The sequence below is a fragment of the Lepidochelys olivacea genome (assembly GCF_965140295.1).
Source record: "Lepidochelys olivacea isolate rLepOli2 genome assembly, chromosome: 1".
NCBI lineage: Eukaryota > Metazoa > Chordata > Testudines > Cheloniidae > Lepidochelys > Lepidochelys olivacea.
In genome coordinates, this window is record NC_140411.1 from 135,854,183 (window position 1) to 135,870,427 (window position 16,245).

Genomic DNA, 16,245 nt, shown 5'->3' on the forward strand with positions numbered 1-16,245 from the left:
AGACCAAGGATCAAAGTGGTTGGTTGCCTTAGCAACACAGGGTGACAGTGGAAAGAAGGGCACAATTTTCCCCATTTTTGATGGGGAAGAAATTTGTAGGAGAAAAGTTACCTAAACTGTACCTACAATATCTGTATAGAAATGTGGTTGTCATCATAATTCCATTCTTATTTACTTATCATCTGGTGTTATTATAATAGAGACCCATCCCCCCTGATTATGCACAAAGCTAAAAACTGCATTGCTTCCTGCTCTCTGAAAACTATTTTTAGGCCCTGTCTACTATTTTCACCAAGTGCGTAACCAGTTCCTGCATGGTTAAATCTGTTACATTGGAGGGTGTTGGTGGCTGCCACCAAGCAGTCTTTGATCTATGAGCAATCACAGACCTCGCTGAAGCTTCTAGGTGCACTAGCTACCTTTCAATAAGGCTAAATGAGGGAGAAATTAAATGTCCCTTTGTTTAGAGACAGCTGAAACAACAGAAGCCACCGCATAGGTCACTGGACCCTATGGGAAGTTCAGAACAAGAACTAAATTAGGGCTAATAAGAAGGGTTTCCCTGGGTGAGTGCAAATGCAGGTGTTGGGGCACTGATTGGTGAAGTTGTCTGTATGTCCATTTGGTGCTCCCCTGAACAGGGATGGAGCATCTCCAGAAAAGCTGAAAGTTGGCAGCTGTGTGTGCGTGTCAGAAGCAGACAGGAGAAAGCCAGAGAACTGTGAGTGTGGCCCTTGAAGGAAGCCAAGAAAGATTCTTTGGGGCATGAAATAAGTTGGAAAGCAGGCTTGGATTTCTGAACAAGGAAACTATCTCCCGATGTTTGATTCTTATTGTGTTCAGAAAAACAGTAATTTGTGTACATTCATTGTAAATCAACAGGACTGCACCAAAGAAATATCTGACTCAAATCAATTTCTCCTTTTAAAAGAAACAACACAGCAAGGCTCCAAATATTGGCTAACCACTCAGACCAATGGGCAGCAATACACAGTAAGCATGGTAACCTTAGCTTTTCACCTGAGGTTGGCAAATGGTTGCATGCCTGTAACTAGTTCAAAACTCTTTCGTTCCCCTCTTTGTGCAATGTAGATGGGATTTCCCAGCGAGTTGTGGGAAACCAGACCTCATAGTCAGAGCCAGAGTTCACAGTCACGAGACAGGAGTCAAAAGTTGTCTGGGTCAGGATACCAGAAGGTCAGAAGCAGGAGATAAACTGGAGATCAGAACCATGAGTCAGGAACTTGAGTCAGGCTGGTCAGGATACCAGAGGGTCAGAGGTGGGAGACAAAGAGGTTGGGAACCGCAAGGCAGATGCTGTGAGTCAAGCCAAGGAAGCAGGAATAGAAGCTTCTAGTCTAACTACACCTATGAAATCCATTTGGCCAGGTTTCCCTCCTCCCAGCTGTGAGAGTGCATTATTAGGACATCACAGAGTGCAGGTACAGGTCTGTGCCTGTTCTCCAGGTACCCTACCCCATGCTGAGAAGGTGAGAGAGAGTTGTCTAAATATTCCCATAACGTACTGGTACAAAGCCTGGTTAAGCAGCATGTTAGACCTTATCTACACTTGCTGTGGCGTGGAGGGCACATGAAGCTACACACGGCAGTGAAAAGCATTGGCAGGAGGGGAAGCAGAGGGAAAGGCTCAGGCAGTGGGGAGCTGCCAGAGCATTCCTCTCCCCAGAGTTTTTGCCAGCTGCCAGAGCCTTTCCCTGTGCTAAGGAATGGCTCCAGCAGCTCCCTATGGCAGAGACAGGCTCTAGGAGTTGGGAGCTGCCAGAGCTTTTCCCTGCTGCCTTCCCTTTGCCAGAGCCTTGCCCCGCTGTTGCAGTCTTTCACTGTGGTAGGGAAAGGCTCTGGCAGCGCAACACTACACTATTAAAAACAGCAGAGTAGATAAGGGAGGCACTGCTTGGGTGCATAGAGAGCCATGTGGATTATATACACTAAGGTTCTAGTGCAGGGGTGGCAAACTTTTTGGCCCGAGGGCCACATCTGGGTGGGAAAATTGCATACAGGGCCATGGGCAGGCAAGGGCAATAGTTTGCCCACCACTGTTCTAGCGTGTCTGTACCCTACTCATCTACGCAGTGTCTCACGGTATTTATATCCACACTAGGGGTGTATGCAGTGTCTATAGTGTACACATCACCGTAAGTGTAGACATATCCTGAGATGCAAACACACAAACATGGTCAAACCATGTATTTTGTCAGATAAAAATCACAAAATTAACCTGTAATGATTGCATAGTTGTACCATAGTGTCATGTAGAATAGGGTCTTTCTTTGAGTCATAAGAATGTCAACCCCAAGACACACATACATCCACACACACTCTCATATTAAAACAACCAAACATACTTAACTTCCAAACAGGATGTTATTATGAGGGTTAAATCTTTCCATATTTACATACATAACTGCTTTCAAAAGAAATTACATTAATTAGATTATGGTCCAAAACTTGGCCAGAATTCATTTAAAACAGTAAAAAAAATTAAATAAATAAATAAAAAATCTCTTCTTCATGGTGTAGGAAAGAACAAAAACGTACCACCAAAAATATTATGAAATTTAAGAAATTACTGAAGATTTGTTAATATTCAAGGAACCATACACAATTTGATTTTCCTCGTGATCTTTAAACTTTCCTATATCCTGTGAGCATCACCTTTTCCCAATCCTTAAAGTCACTGTAAAACGGATTGCATCTCTTCTAAAAACAAGTGAAGTAACAAGTAAAAACAGTAAAGTAAAGTAAAAACAAGTAAAAACAGGTGAGATATCCTGGATCGCATATCCAAAAAAGTCTATACTGAATAAGCTCTGATGAGAACACAATTCCGAAAGATTTATTCAATAAATTAGAAGTACTACCTCCTATGGGAAACAAAAGACGTAACAGAATGACAAACATTTCCTGTAAGAGAAATATTTTTAGCTCTTTCAGAGAGAGAGAAAGACAGGCAAATAAAAACTGAGGAGAACACTGCCAACTCGTTTCTCACCAAATTACTCTCAGAAAGAGGCAACTAAATTGAAATAATCTTTCAGAGACATAGAAGGCCAATGTTGCAAACCACTGTTTAATACAATAATGGCTGAACACACACTGATAACTAGAAATTAAAAACTGAAAATAGCATAGGAACAGTGGTTTGAAACGTTGCAACCTCTCTCTTTTACAGCAATGTTTATGAAGGCTCAGTCATTGTGAAATCACTGTGGACCACATTCAACAAATCAGTTGCATGTTTTGGAGTTGCGTGATCTTTGTATGCAAATTCAAGATTATATTGTTTTAAATCAAATTTAACCCATATTTACAAACGTACTTTACACCTTTGGCATATATTCTCAACTTCTCTACAAATGTGCATCAATGAGTTGCTCACTTAAATCCTCACACACTGAGCTAATGTTCAAATGTACCCCTTTGTGACAGTCTAGGAAATCTGTCTATGTAAAACTTAATAGACAAGGTGGGTGAGGTAATATCTTTTATTGGGCCAACTTCTGTTAGAGAGAGATACACACTTTCAAGCTCCACAGAGCTTTCCCAGACCTGAAAAAGAGCTCTATGGAGCTTGAAAGCCTGTCTCTTTCACCAACAGAAGTTAGTCCAATAGAAAATATTACTTCACCTAGTTTGTCTATCTCATATCCTGAAGCCAACACAGCTACAAAACTTAAAAACATATGTAAAACTTACAAATTTTGATTGATTTTATTATTTACTCCCTGAATCATGTACATTGAACAAGCCATTTGCTAACACATGTGACGCTAACACATGTAACCCTATCTTGACAGATGTTACAGGAACATCAAGACTCATTAACATTCGACTGGGTCTACGTTCACCATACAACGAGTTGGCTACAGAAGGTAGCAGAGCTAAAATAAACTATTTTTTTCATTCTGAACTTCAGGTGTGTGATAACCAAGAAACAGATCACCTGATGGGGGACCCTGATCACCTGAAAGGGCTTGTAGGCTGGCCAGAGGATCACATGGAGAAAACTGGGAAAAACTAGTTTCAGGGTCTAGGCAATAGGACTGCAGGTTCCCAGGGTTGAGCAGTGTCAGACATGAGTCAGCACCTTGAGCATGTGCCTACGTGCCTAAACTTTGCTCTGCCCTAGGAAGCCAAGAGCCCATGGGGATTCACTATTTGGGTCCAGTACAACCATCCAGTGGATGTCCAGCTGGGGAAGCTCAGCAGAGTTCCAACATCTCTCAAAGGCACCATTATCTGTCCAATTAGTTAATCCTGCTTGCTCTCAACCACAATGAAATATACACCTACCTTGCAGTAGATGTTGTAGGTAATGCAAGGAAAGGTTAAAGTCAAATGAAAAAGCAGGCCAGGTATTTGTATAGACATTAATCATTGTTAAGGGGAAAAAACAGACAGAAGACCAATAATAACGGCTTTGAAGATCTATGATTGAAAGAAATTAACAAAAAAAAACCATGTATTTTTCCAAATATCTTTGTCTTCAGTGGGACGTCTCACTTAAAGTAAAGCATATCCTTAAATGTTTTGCTAGTTTAAGATCAGAGTGCTCTATGTCTTGCAGGACTGAGCCCTGAATATCAGCTTCTGGCTAATAAGCGTCTTGTAATTTGAATCCCAGTTTACCTCCCTGCCCCTCCTTTAGTTGCTGTTAAGCAGGAGTAGCATTTGGCTTCTTCTCCTCCCATCCCAACCCCTTGGTTCAGTTAAAAAAGAATGTAATTCAGGAAGTGCATGAGTTACATTTCAAAATAGCAGCGTTGTTCCAACCACAACACACATCCTTTATGTTCTAGGATATTACACTACACATTAAAGGGAACCTGGCAAAGTAAAAAAAAAAATGTGAGCTTGTGCCTTTTTTGTACCAACTTTTTAATAAATAAGAGGAAAATCTGAAAAACTTGTGACAAAAGTGTTTGGTGTTTTCAGGTTTTTTTACAATAGGAATTCAAGTCTTCTAAACTGTGGCAACAGGAGAATAATTAATACTGTGACACTACAAGAGACTGAAAGCTGAGGAGCTGGGGAAGGTCTCTTCAAATTGTTTAAATGTATTCATTGTTAATGTAATTCACTGGTGTGCACAGACGCTGACTCCATGGAGCACCCACACAAAAAAATAGGGGGTGCTCAGCACCCACCGGCAGCCCTATGGATCAGCTCCTCCCCCTTCCGTCCACCCCTCCCACCCGCCAGTGGGGCTGCCAATCAACTCCTTCCCCTCCCTCACAGTGCATCCAGCCCGCTGCGATCAGCTGTTCAGCAGCATGCAGGAGGTGCTGGGGGGGCGGGGGTGGATGAGGAAAAGGAGCGGAAGAGGCAGGGCAGGAGGGCGGCTTGGGGGAAGGGGTGGAGCACCCCCCGGTAACTGGGGAAGTCAGCGCCTCTGCTGGTGAGCATGTCATGTGTTTCAGATTCCCTTCTGTGGTAACCTACAGAAGATATAAATTGCTACAGCAGCCACCTAGGGAGCATTGCCTCTTCAGCTCCAGCTGTAGCCATCTATGCTTGTAGCTCTGGAGATCCCCAGTTCAATCCTCAATGTGGCTATCAAAAGGGAAGCTGTCACATTAACACCTTTCTAATTCTAATGCCTAATGAAAACTTTAGAGAAAGAATGCCTTTGCTACAGATTCAATACCCATCTTTGATTTTTCAAAATAAGGAAGCTACAGAATATTTAAGACACAAACATATCCCTTTCAGGCCTTCTTTATAAATGATCAAAGAATACAAAACAAGAATTCTCCATGCTTCTGTTTTTGCAGATAAACTATAAAAGAGAAGCTTCTTTATTTAGAAATTTTGCACAAAAGCTGCGGTGTGACAGTAGGTAGAAAAACTATTGCAGAAAAACTTTCCCCAGTCTAAACATTTTTTTGAACAGTCTAAACATCAAGTGCAATGTAATCACTGATGCTTAAGGATCTCATCCTGCAAACTCATATTCATGTGAAGAGCCCTTACTCACTTGAGTTGTCTCATTGACTTCAGAGATACTATCCACACGAGGCACCATGGAAATATTCACCTGTATCATAAAAGTACCCCTCAATCCAATTACCAATAGCATTAAGTTCTAGAAAGCCTTCTAATGAAGTATGATTTGCTCTTTTTCTATCTTGATATTTCTGTGCCCCATCCCAGTCAGTGTAGTTTTTTAACTCCTGAGCACTAAGTTTAAAAATACCATTTGCCTACCCAGCAAGGTGAGTAAGAAACGCTGGCAAGTGAGGGGGCAGATAGGGGCTGATGTTATCAGTGTCTACAGAATTAAGCTTTTAAAATATTAAGGGATTGATTTTCAATTGTGCAGCGCTCCCACTAACGTCTTCTGAAAATCATGCCTTAAGTTATCAGCCCTTATGATTTCAAAGATGAATTGTGAAATAATTAAACTAAAGCAGCGTTGTCCCCCCAAATGTATAGGCAGGCAGCTCCAGTGCCCCTGCTTTTGCTCATAGTTTTGCCAACCAGCAACTTACAGTGACATTAATGAGCCCCTAGTTTATTGCTCTGCTTCTTTTCAGAACCCTACCCAGGCAGTAGGGAAACTGACAAAAATAATGCCAGTTTTCACTTTGTTGCAGCTTGGAAAAGCTCTAAGCAGCAGTAGAGTGCACTGGAGCTATTCATGACGGAGGGCCATCCAAACTGAGCAAAAGTGTCGAATGAAGTGTCTCTCACAACACCCAGGAGGAAGGGTAGGGGAGCTAACTCCCCACCTTGCTACAGTACTCCAGAGCACTTGGAAATGGAGTGGGAAAAAGAGTTCCTTTTCCTTCCCAACAACCAGAAGGGAAAATGGAAGGGTGGCAGATGTAAGAAGCATGCACTGATGTGTTGCCATTACTTTAACAAGAGCTTTTACAAAACAGTGTGTTGGCTTAGGATGTGTACACTGTTTATTCCTGAGCAATAGACACAGTACATTAGCAGAAAGAACAGGAGTACTTGTGCCTTGCATAATGACAGGTTTCAGAGTAACAGCCGTGTTAGTCTGTATTCGCAAAAAGAAAAGGAGTACTTGTGGCACCTTAGAGACTAAAATTTATTAGAGCATAAGCTTTTGTGGGCTACAGCCCACTTCATCGGATGCATAGAATGGAACATATAGTAAGAAGATATATATATATACATACAGAAAAGGTGGAATTTGCCAAACAAACTGTAAGAGGCGAATTAATTAAGATGAGCTATTATCAACAGGAGAAAAAAACTTTTGGAGTGATAATCAAGATGGCCCATTTAGACAGTTGACAAGAAGGTGTGAGGATTCTTAACTTAAGGAAATAGATTCAATATGTGTAATGACCCAGCCACTCCCAGTCTCTATTCAAACCCAAGTTAATGGTATCTAGTTTGCATATTAATTCAAGCTCAGCAGTTTCTCGTTGGAGTCTGTTTTTGAAGCTTTTCTGTTGCAAAATTGCCACCCTTAAATCTTTTACTGAGTGGCCAGAGAGGTTGAAGTGTTCTCCTGCTGGTTTTGATCAGACTATAATTTGAATTGTGTAGATCTTTTAGGAGAATCCTGGGCTATCCTCCCATCCAGCTCATCACAGCAAACACTAGATAGACACAGGTATGAAAAATGGAAGCTTCTCCACCACAGCATAACAAAACAGATACCTTTCACATTGTGGTTTTCTATTCTAATGTCAAGTGCAGAAGAATAAGCAGCAGACTTTACATAAGTTGACTGTTAAAACTAATATTTCATTCTAAATTCTGCTAGACTTTTCAGTTTGCAAATGTATTTCAGTCATTAAAAAGATATATACATTCTGAAGCCATGATCTAGCAAACACATACATTCTTAACTTTTATGGGACTATTCACATGTTTAAAGTTTTTGTGGAATTGGGGCGTAATCATCCAAGTATTTATACAACCTTTTCAAAAATGTTCAGTTTACTTAAAAACAAACATAATTTATATGTAAAATATTTAATAAATAGAAAAAAATAATTAAAAACAAGACCTTTTTTGGCAAGTGAAAAACAGGATTTTTTCTTGAAGAAAATTTCTTAAAAGCAGAGCTGACATCTGAAAGGAAACTGAGGAACACATCTGGAGTTTTTCCGCTGTCTTCAGTACAACCAGGATGAAGCCCTTACTTAAATAGGTCACATATGAGCAAAGAAAGACTTCTTGTTGCAGTTTTACAGTAATACAAATAATACATAATAAATGCACCACTTAAAAATATTCTCTTAATTATAAAACTTTCTTATTCATACAGTTACCATCAATGCACCTGAAAAGCAAGAGTTGAGAAGTAAAAACAGATAAAGCACCTAGAGCAGAGGTGGGCAAACTACAGTGGCCCGCGGGACCCTCCTGCCTGGCCCCTGAGCTCCTGGCCCGGGAGGCTAGCCCTTCTGTTCCTCCTCCCCTGTTCCCCTGCTGTTCCTCCTCCCCCACAGCTTCAGCTCACTGTGCCACTGGCACAAAGCTCTAGGCGGCGGGGCTGCGAGCTCTTGCTGGGCAGCACAGCTGCAGACCCACGGCCTGACCCTGTGCTCTGTGGTGGCATGGCTGGCTCCAGCTGGGCGGTGCGGCTGCCTGTCCTGGTGCTCTGGGCGGCGCGGCTGTAGCGCCGCCAGCCACCGGTGCTCCAGGCAGCGCGGTCAGGGGGCAGGGAGCAGGGCGGGTTGGATAGAGGGCAGGGGTGTTTGGGGTGATGGTCAGGGGGTGGGGGTGTCGGGGCAGTCAGAGGGCGGGGAACAGGAGGGTTGAATGGGGGCAGGGATCCTGGGGGGGATTCAGGAAGGAGGGGGAGTTGGATGGGGTGGCGGGGGGCAGTCAGGGACAAGGAGGGATGGATGGGGTAGGGGTCCGGGGGGGGCGTGTCAGGGGACAGGGAACGGGGGATTGGATGGGGCAGGAGCCCCGGGGGGGGCCATCAGGGGGCGAGAAGCCAGGGGGGTCAGATGGGGGCAGGGGCCGGGCCACCCTTTGCCATTTGGTGAGGCACAGCCTCCTCTAATTGGCCCTCCATACAATTTTGGAAACCCGATGTGGCTCTCAGGCAAAATGTTTGCCCATTGCTGCCCTAGAGAGTCTTTACACCATTCCTTCAGGTCCATTAGAATCTTGTAGCAGAATAAAGACCATTTAAAGCCTAATAACTTTACATGATTTGGTTAGCATGGTTTACTATTGAAGCTTGCAATCCCACACGTAACTTTGATTTTTAAAGTCATTAGTGAATGTCAAATTGTGCAAAGCTACATGTCAACCTTCAGAAATCATTCCAAAGAATGTTTATTTATAAAATGCCAAAGCCAAATAACTGAAATAAAAAAGTAACACTATCCTTAGCTCGGCCTCACATGCATAATTATGACAGAGATCTTTGAACAGTGAGTGATTCACATATAGCACGTTCTGTAAAGTCTGAATAGAATTGGGCAAGTCATTCTTATCCAGCTGTTCAAGTGACAGGAGGATATGAAATTCTGACACGTTTCCACACATACTATGTACCATGGCAGCCTAGTTCCACGGGGGCTCTCTGCATATAAGTACACAGCTGGGATTTGGGGCAGATGCAGAATATCTTTCTCCAGGTTATTTTTTTTTTAATATCTACCATTTGATTTGAAGACAAATCCTCTAATTGCCCATCTACTTCTCTTTCCCCATCTGGCAGCAAGCGTCATGGAAACTGGAGCAAACAGCTATAGGAACTGCTCGGCCAAAGATAGGAAGAAAAGAGATTCTACCTACATATTTCTCCTCAGGGGCAGTGCTGGGGGGGGGGCTTGCGGAGCTATGGCCACCCCATAATTTGTCTTAGCCCCCCTGTAGCAGCCACCACTCTCCTGCCACCCAGCTCTGAAGGCAGAGAGGAGAGAGAGGGGGCTCCTGGCCGGGTTCCCCCCACCCCGCAACAGTTACTAACTGTGAGCCATTGAAAGGCAACAGGGAGCTGAGGAGCAGCTACAGCCCCAGCCAGGGTGCTGGAACAATTTTTATAGTGGGGATACTGATGATGGAAACCATGTATTTGGTTTTTGTTATTACTACTTCAAGCCCATGGGTACAGCAGCACTTCCAGCACCCTAGTTCCAGCACCACTGGCCCCGGCCGGGGGGATGGGGCCTCGGGGAGAAGAGAGGAGGAGACAAGGCCAGAACTTAGCAAGAGCAGGGGCAGGACCATGGAGAGGGGCAGCACCTCATGGCAAGGGGGGGCACAGCACCCTCAATTTTCTGTCTAGCCACCTCAGCCTCCCCACCGGGAAGAGGCTGGCACCACCTCTGCTTCTCCTCTAGAAATGCTTCAGTGTGTAGCTTAGCTGTTTTCACTGTGCACATGGGGAAATATTTGGACCTCTACCTCAGGTACTTACATGGCCCTCATCATCATAGTATCAGAGTACTTCACCATCTTTAATGTCTTTGTCCTTACAACTCTCATACGAGGTAGGGCAGTGTTGGTAGCCCTACTTTACAGATGGGAAACTGAGGCACAGAGAGGCTAAGTGACTTGCTCAACCGCCGCACAGGAAATCTGTAGAGGTGGAGCAGGTCTTCCAAGTCCCAGGTTACTGCCCAACCACTAGACCATTATTTCGCTCTGACCACTTATCAATAAGTATAATTATATCAAAAAATGTAGGAGTAAAATTAATATAAGAAGTATTTGTAATTCATTTTATAATTCTAAAACTAATAAATTGGAAGTTATATGTATATGTAAAGCTGTTTATGGATATATATATATATATATATATATATAAAGCCTCTATGTACAGTTTTAGCCTATAGCAGAGTTTTTAATAGCTGAGTAAACTCTTATCCATTATGAACTTCCTTTTTCCATCTGACATAACTATAGATGTGCTACACGGGATGTGATAATTTAGATTTTGTATCTTTTAAAGTTACAGTATTATAAATAATTACCTCATGTTCACCCATTCAGATCATTCTACTCTAACACGTCAACCAACTCATTTTGCCACAATGATGGTGTTGCACTGTAAAAGCAGAATTCTTTATTCCCCAGCCTAGGGATAAGGCTTTAATTAATAAAGAATGGATATGAAATAATTAAATAGGTTGTTTATAAACATGATTTTCTGATGGTACTAGGTCAAATACCCATTACAAGAGCTGAAATAGAATTAATGCCTGTAAATAGAAGTTTTACTAATGTATTCAATTGGGAAGACTGCTTGCATACATTTTTTAAAGATTAGTTATTTACATTTGTAATGATTGCTGACTATATGGGTGAGTAATTAATGTTTGCACAGCACCTTGCCAATATAAAGTGCTCTATAACTGCCAAGTACAGTATTACTATTGTATGGGAAGGATCTTCACATAACCCTGCCACCTTATTCACTTCAGTTTTCACATTCAAACTCCAAGCCAACTTGCTTGTTAGAGCTCTACATTTCCAGCATTCATCCATAGCAAATGCTATGGCTATGGTTGAAAAGAAACTTTCATTCCAAATCATGCAAGGGGCTTCACATAGACTAACCCTTGCAGTCTTACAGAGCTGTAGTAAGCCTCAGAAGAGTCTGCTCAGTGGGCCAGATACATGTATTTAAAAGGGCTGGGGCCTAAACTTGTATTTTGAACTGCTGGAAGTTTCCTCAAATCTCTTCCTTTGCACTGAAATTTCAGCCTTAAGGTGAATTAAATAAAAAAAGCATATAAAGTGTATCATTAAACACATATGTATCTGTTTCTCTAAAAATCTGTCCTTGCCAAAATGACTTCCTCAAAGTGTAAGAGATTACTTATTAACATGTTGGATCATATTAAAGAAGTTCTGTATTAAAATCACAAATGAGTTTGGTTCCCCAGAGTTTAAAGTCCAGGGTATTACTAATTAAGAGGTCTCTTGGTTTTTGGTGCTGTTTCTCTCCCTCTATGTGTGAAACTTGCAAGCTGCTAATTGCGTTAGTACATTCTAAGACAGAGTCTGTTCTCAAAGCAATTCACAGAGAGAGAGACTCAAAGCAATACTCTAACAACAGAAACAGCACCCAGAGACTCCCCACCCTTTTGTTGTATTAACAATTGTGATTAAAATAGAGATAGAGGATGTATGTGGATGGATGCTTGGTGTGGATAATAACTGAATGATCAGGGAGGGGCCAGCCTAAGAATCCAGTGTCCATCGGCTGAAGAAGGCGTCAAGTGGAAATAACCAGAGGACCCCACCCGGAGGGCAGACTGGAATCCACCCAACAGCCTCAAGAATGGGAGAACCAAAGAACAAGATAACATCTTGGAGCCGTCAGGAATGTCCTATCTGCTGATTGATTCAGCAACAGCATGATGAAGCAATTCCCATAGACTGGCATAGGAAGAAATTCCTATAAAAATAGACTCTAAAAAGTGAGAACTTTGGGGTCTGATTCTGCAAACCAACTTCCAGGAGCATCAGATGAGCATCTGACAAGGCCCTGCTCCCTCCTCATGTCCAGGCCACCTGGCCAGTGGCTTGGCATGAGCAACTCTAAGGCTGGTAACTATGATAACAACCTTGCAGAACCTGTGTGTGTGGGTGTGTATGTGTGTGGGTGTGTGTTTGTATGAATGAATGTGTGAATAAATATGAGATTGAATGGAATGTTATAGCTATAACTAACTGCTTACTATGATTCTTTCTGTATTCACAATAAATGTGGTATTTTGCCCTTTTCCCTTTAATAAGATCCTGCTGGTTTTTATTTTATTGGTACAACAAACATACTCATTTTCTTAACCTTATAAATTATAGTTATAAATACAAACTATTCAAATTTCATGGAATAAAATAAAAACCTGAAAAAGAACAGCATTGAAACAAACAATATATGAAACCATACTGCGTTTAAATTCAACTAAGGGTCCCATGTTGTAAAATTCCACGTGGTAAAGAGCTATAAGACACCTAATGAATGAAAAAAAGATTATTTACCTAAGAATGCTAGATACACACCAACACTGTCAATCCCCCTTGCTCTTTAGTTTGCAGACTGAGGAACACATCCAGTGCTGTACAGTTTCACCACACATTGCTTCGATCCTGCAAAGAACTCCATACAGACATCCCTCCAGCCACACACACTGATTTCACTAGGGATTGGTGGGGAAGGATGCAAGGATCTACCTATGTAGAGCTCCTTGCAGGATGGAGGACCATGGGCTGCCTAAATCCTGGACTAGATTAAGCAATCACCGAATGAAAACCACACACCTTAATTATCCTAGAAAGTGTTATTTACCAGTTCTGAACTCATCATGACTGAGCACATGCATTCCTACCCTTAATTTATGCTGACATTAAATTCCAGATTACCTTGTCCAGTGTTTCACTATGCATGTCTTTGCTACTAAAGCTGCTACTCCCATAAATTTTCTTTGACATCTACTTAATATATCTCCTAAATTATTTAAAATGTGTTTACATCTAGAAAATTCTGAATAACTTCTGACCAAAACTTTCAATGTTTCTATTTTCCGAACCATGTATAAAATCTCCAGTCTCCTTTACATCCTAGTACACAGCTCTTTGTTACCATACAGCATTGATAGATGTTGAGAGCTTTTATGTTTAGTGTTATATTTTGCTCTTACAATTATCTTCTATTCCTCTATCATGATAGCTTTCAGCTTCATTTTGAACCACAAATCATACTCATATTAAGCATTTTACTTAAGAATTCTACATCAATACTGGAATGATGGATGAGATTTCATTAACTGCTATAGAAATGGTTATTGATAATGGAAGAATGTTTATTAGAGAGACAAGACGAATGAGGTAGTATCTTTTATTGGACTAACTTCTGTTGGTGACAGAGACAAACTTTCCATCTTACACAAAGCTCTTCTTAAGGAGTGGGAAATGTACCTTATATCTCTACCTTATTGTCCTTATGGAAGAAAGTTACCTTCTAATTGCAGTTTGAATGCATCAAAAATATTTAACAAAAATAGTTAACAAAATAAAAACTATGTACCAAAAATAGAAGAGAGAACTTGTGCCACATCTAAATTTAAGTAGTTTACAGCTACGCTTAATCTTCAAACCAATTACAATCAACTAACAATGTCACATTATTTTAATAGCTTTGTCAACCAGCTATGATAAGCACATAAGATATAAACTAAACCAATAAATATTTGCATTGTTAAATTAGATTAGTTTTGGAATGCAGTGGCTCCTCCTGTGGCTCCAACACATCTATGTGGTCAGATAAACTGAGATCACTGGGTGTGCACGTTAAAAATAATGTGTCTATCTTGTTAGAAGCCATTACATATTCAAGTTTATGAGGTGTTAGAGTGGGAGGGGAGTGTTTTACATGCCCAATACAACTATATATGGAATTAACCTTGAAACATAACATACAAAAGTTTACCCTGCCAACAAAACAGATCAACGAGTTTAACTTTAAAACCCCTGTATATTCTTTAAAGAAATATCTGTGAAAAAGTGTATGTGTTTTTTTGAAGAGTGCACAACCGTTAATATCTACAGTTATCCATAAACATTTATAATTCTGTGTGAGTGTGTATGTTTGATTCTTGCTTGTTTCTACTACAAACACGAAGAATAAAAGAATTTCTAGGAACAGACTTCAGACATTGTGACGGATCACATATTTCAATTCTTAACCAACATACAGCAAGACCCATGTACAGGTCAGTCCCCACCACCCCCCGTCGAGCTTTCCCGGACTCAGCCCAGGATGGAAACGCAGCGTACAAACACTCAAAACTCTCCTTAAGTCCTCTAGGTGCACTCTATCGGCCAAACCTGTCAAGTGCTCTCCCATCCTTACTGACAGATCAAGGCACCTGCTAGAGCCATGGGATTCTCCTCATTCACACAACTCCTCCTTTCACCTCTAACAACAGCAGCGGCGGAAGCCAACTGCCCCTAGTATCTGACTAACGCAACCCAGGAGCTCGTGGATAGCTCAGCAACTTGGGAAGAGAGAGATGAGCAGGGACCCTTTCCCGATACGTAGAAGGGGGAGACCCACCCCCGTAGGACCAAGGGAGCCTGTCCTCAGGGCAGAAGGAACCTGAGGAAGTTGGGGATTTGCGGGAGCCCTATCCCGGGGAGGAGGGTGCATCCTGCCACCTCTCTCGGCCCAGCTGGCCTGGGGGGGGGGGGGAGAGGGGAAGACTCTCGCGCTGAAGGGGAGTCCTACCTCGGATTTCCACACGATGTAGGAGGAGGGGTGGCTGCTGGGCGCCTGCTGCCCCTTCCTCTGCTGGAGCCACTTCCTCGGGGAGGAGAAGATGCTGTTGGTGCCGGTGCCGGTGCCGCCGCCGGGGGCGCTGAGGGCGGAGGCGGAGGGCGTGCGCGCCAGGAAGGGCAGCTCCCAGGCCGTGTTCCTCTTGCCCCGGGGGCTAGCCTCGTACTCGAAGTGGAAGCTGCCCGAGGGGGACTTCTCCAGCGGGGTGCTGGGAGTGGAGAGCGAGCCGCAGAGCGGGCCGCCCCCCGGGCGCAGCAGGGCGCGGGAGGAGAAGGCGGCCAGGCACTCCGCCGAGGGGCCGCCGGCCGCCCTGGCCCGGGGCGCCCTGGCCGGGCCGTCCCCCTCCTCCCGGCTGTAGCTGCCGATGATGGCTGGGTCCAGGCTGCGGGTCTGGCGGAGCCTCCGCTTGGAGAGGCTCTTGGAGGAGGCGGCGGCCGGGGAGGAGCAGGAGAAGACGCTGTTCAGCAGGCTCTGGGCGGACATGGTGGCGGCCGCCCCGGGGAATGTGTGTGTGTCCGTCCCCGGGTAGGAGGGTGGGCGTCCTCCCCTCTCAGCCGCCCCGCGGAGCGAGCGACGACTCCGGCTCCCGGAGCGGGGCGGTCAGCGGGTGCCCGCGCCGCGCGGGGCGCCTGCTGCTGCTGCAGAGGTGGAGCCCGCAGGGGCCGGTCCCGGCGCGGGCGGCCGGAGGCTCATGCTGGCCGCAGGGCGCCCTTGTGTGCGCGCTGGGGCTTCGCAGCCGCCGCGGTCACTGCGCCGGGCGGCGGGCGGGGAGCGGGGTTAGCCGAGAAAAGGGGAGGGAAGGAGGCAGCCGCCGCGGGAGTTTTTATCGCGGCGCTCTGGAGCCTGCCAGAGTCACTCCCCCCGCGGCAGCGATGCGCACGGGGTCTGCCCAGTCCCCTCCGGACGCGGCGGGCGGGGAGGGCAGCCGGGGGCCCTGGGGCTGCCTCCCCCAGCCGGCCGCTCCCCGCATCCCCGAGCGCCGCTCCGAGCGC

The 16,245-nt window shown here is 44.0% G+C and overlaps 1 protein-coding gene across 1 annotated transcript in view; it reads right to left on the reverse strand.

Moving 5' to 3' along the window:
- Positions 1-16,245, reverse strand: part of ARHGAP6 (Rho GTPase activating protein 6) — a 510,120-nt gene extending 493,875 nt beyond the window's left edge. The window contains exon 1 of the mRNA XM_084643362.1: positions 15,206-16,245. Within this exon, the coding sequence (XP_084499488.1) occupies positions 15,206-15,736 (531 nt within the window). The 5' untranslated portion in view covers positions 15,737-16,245. The remainder of the gene's footprint in view (positions 1-15,205) is intronic.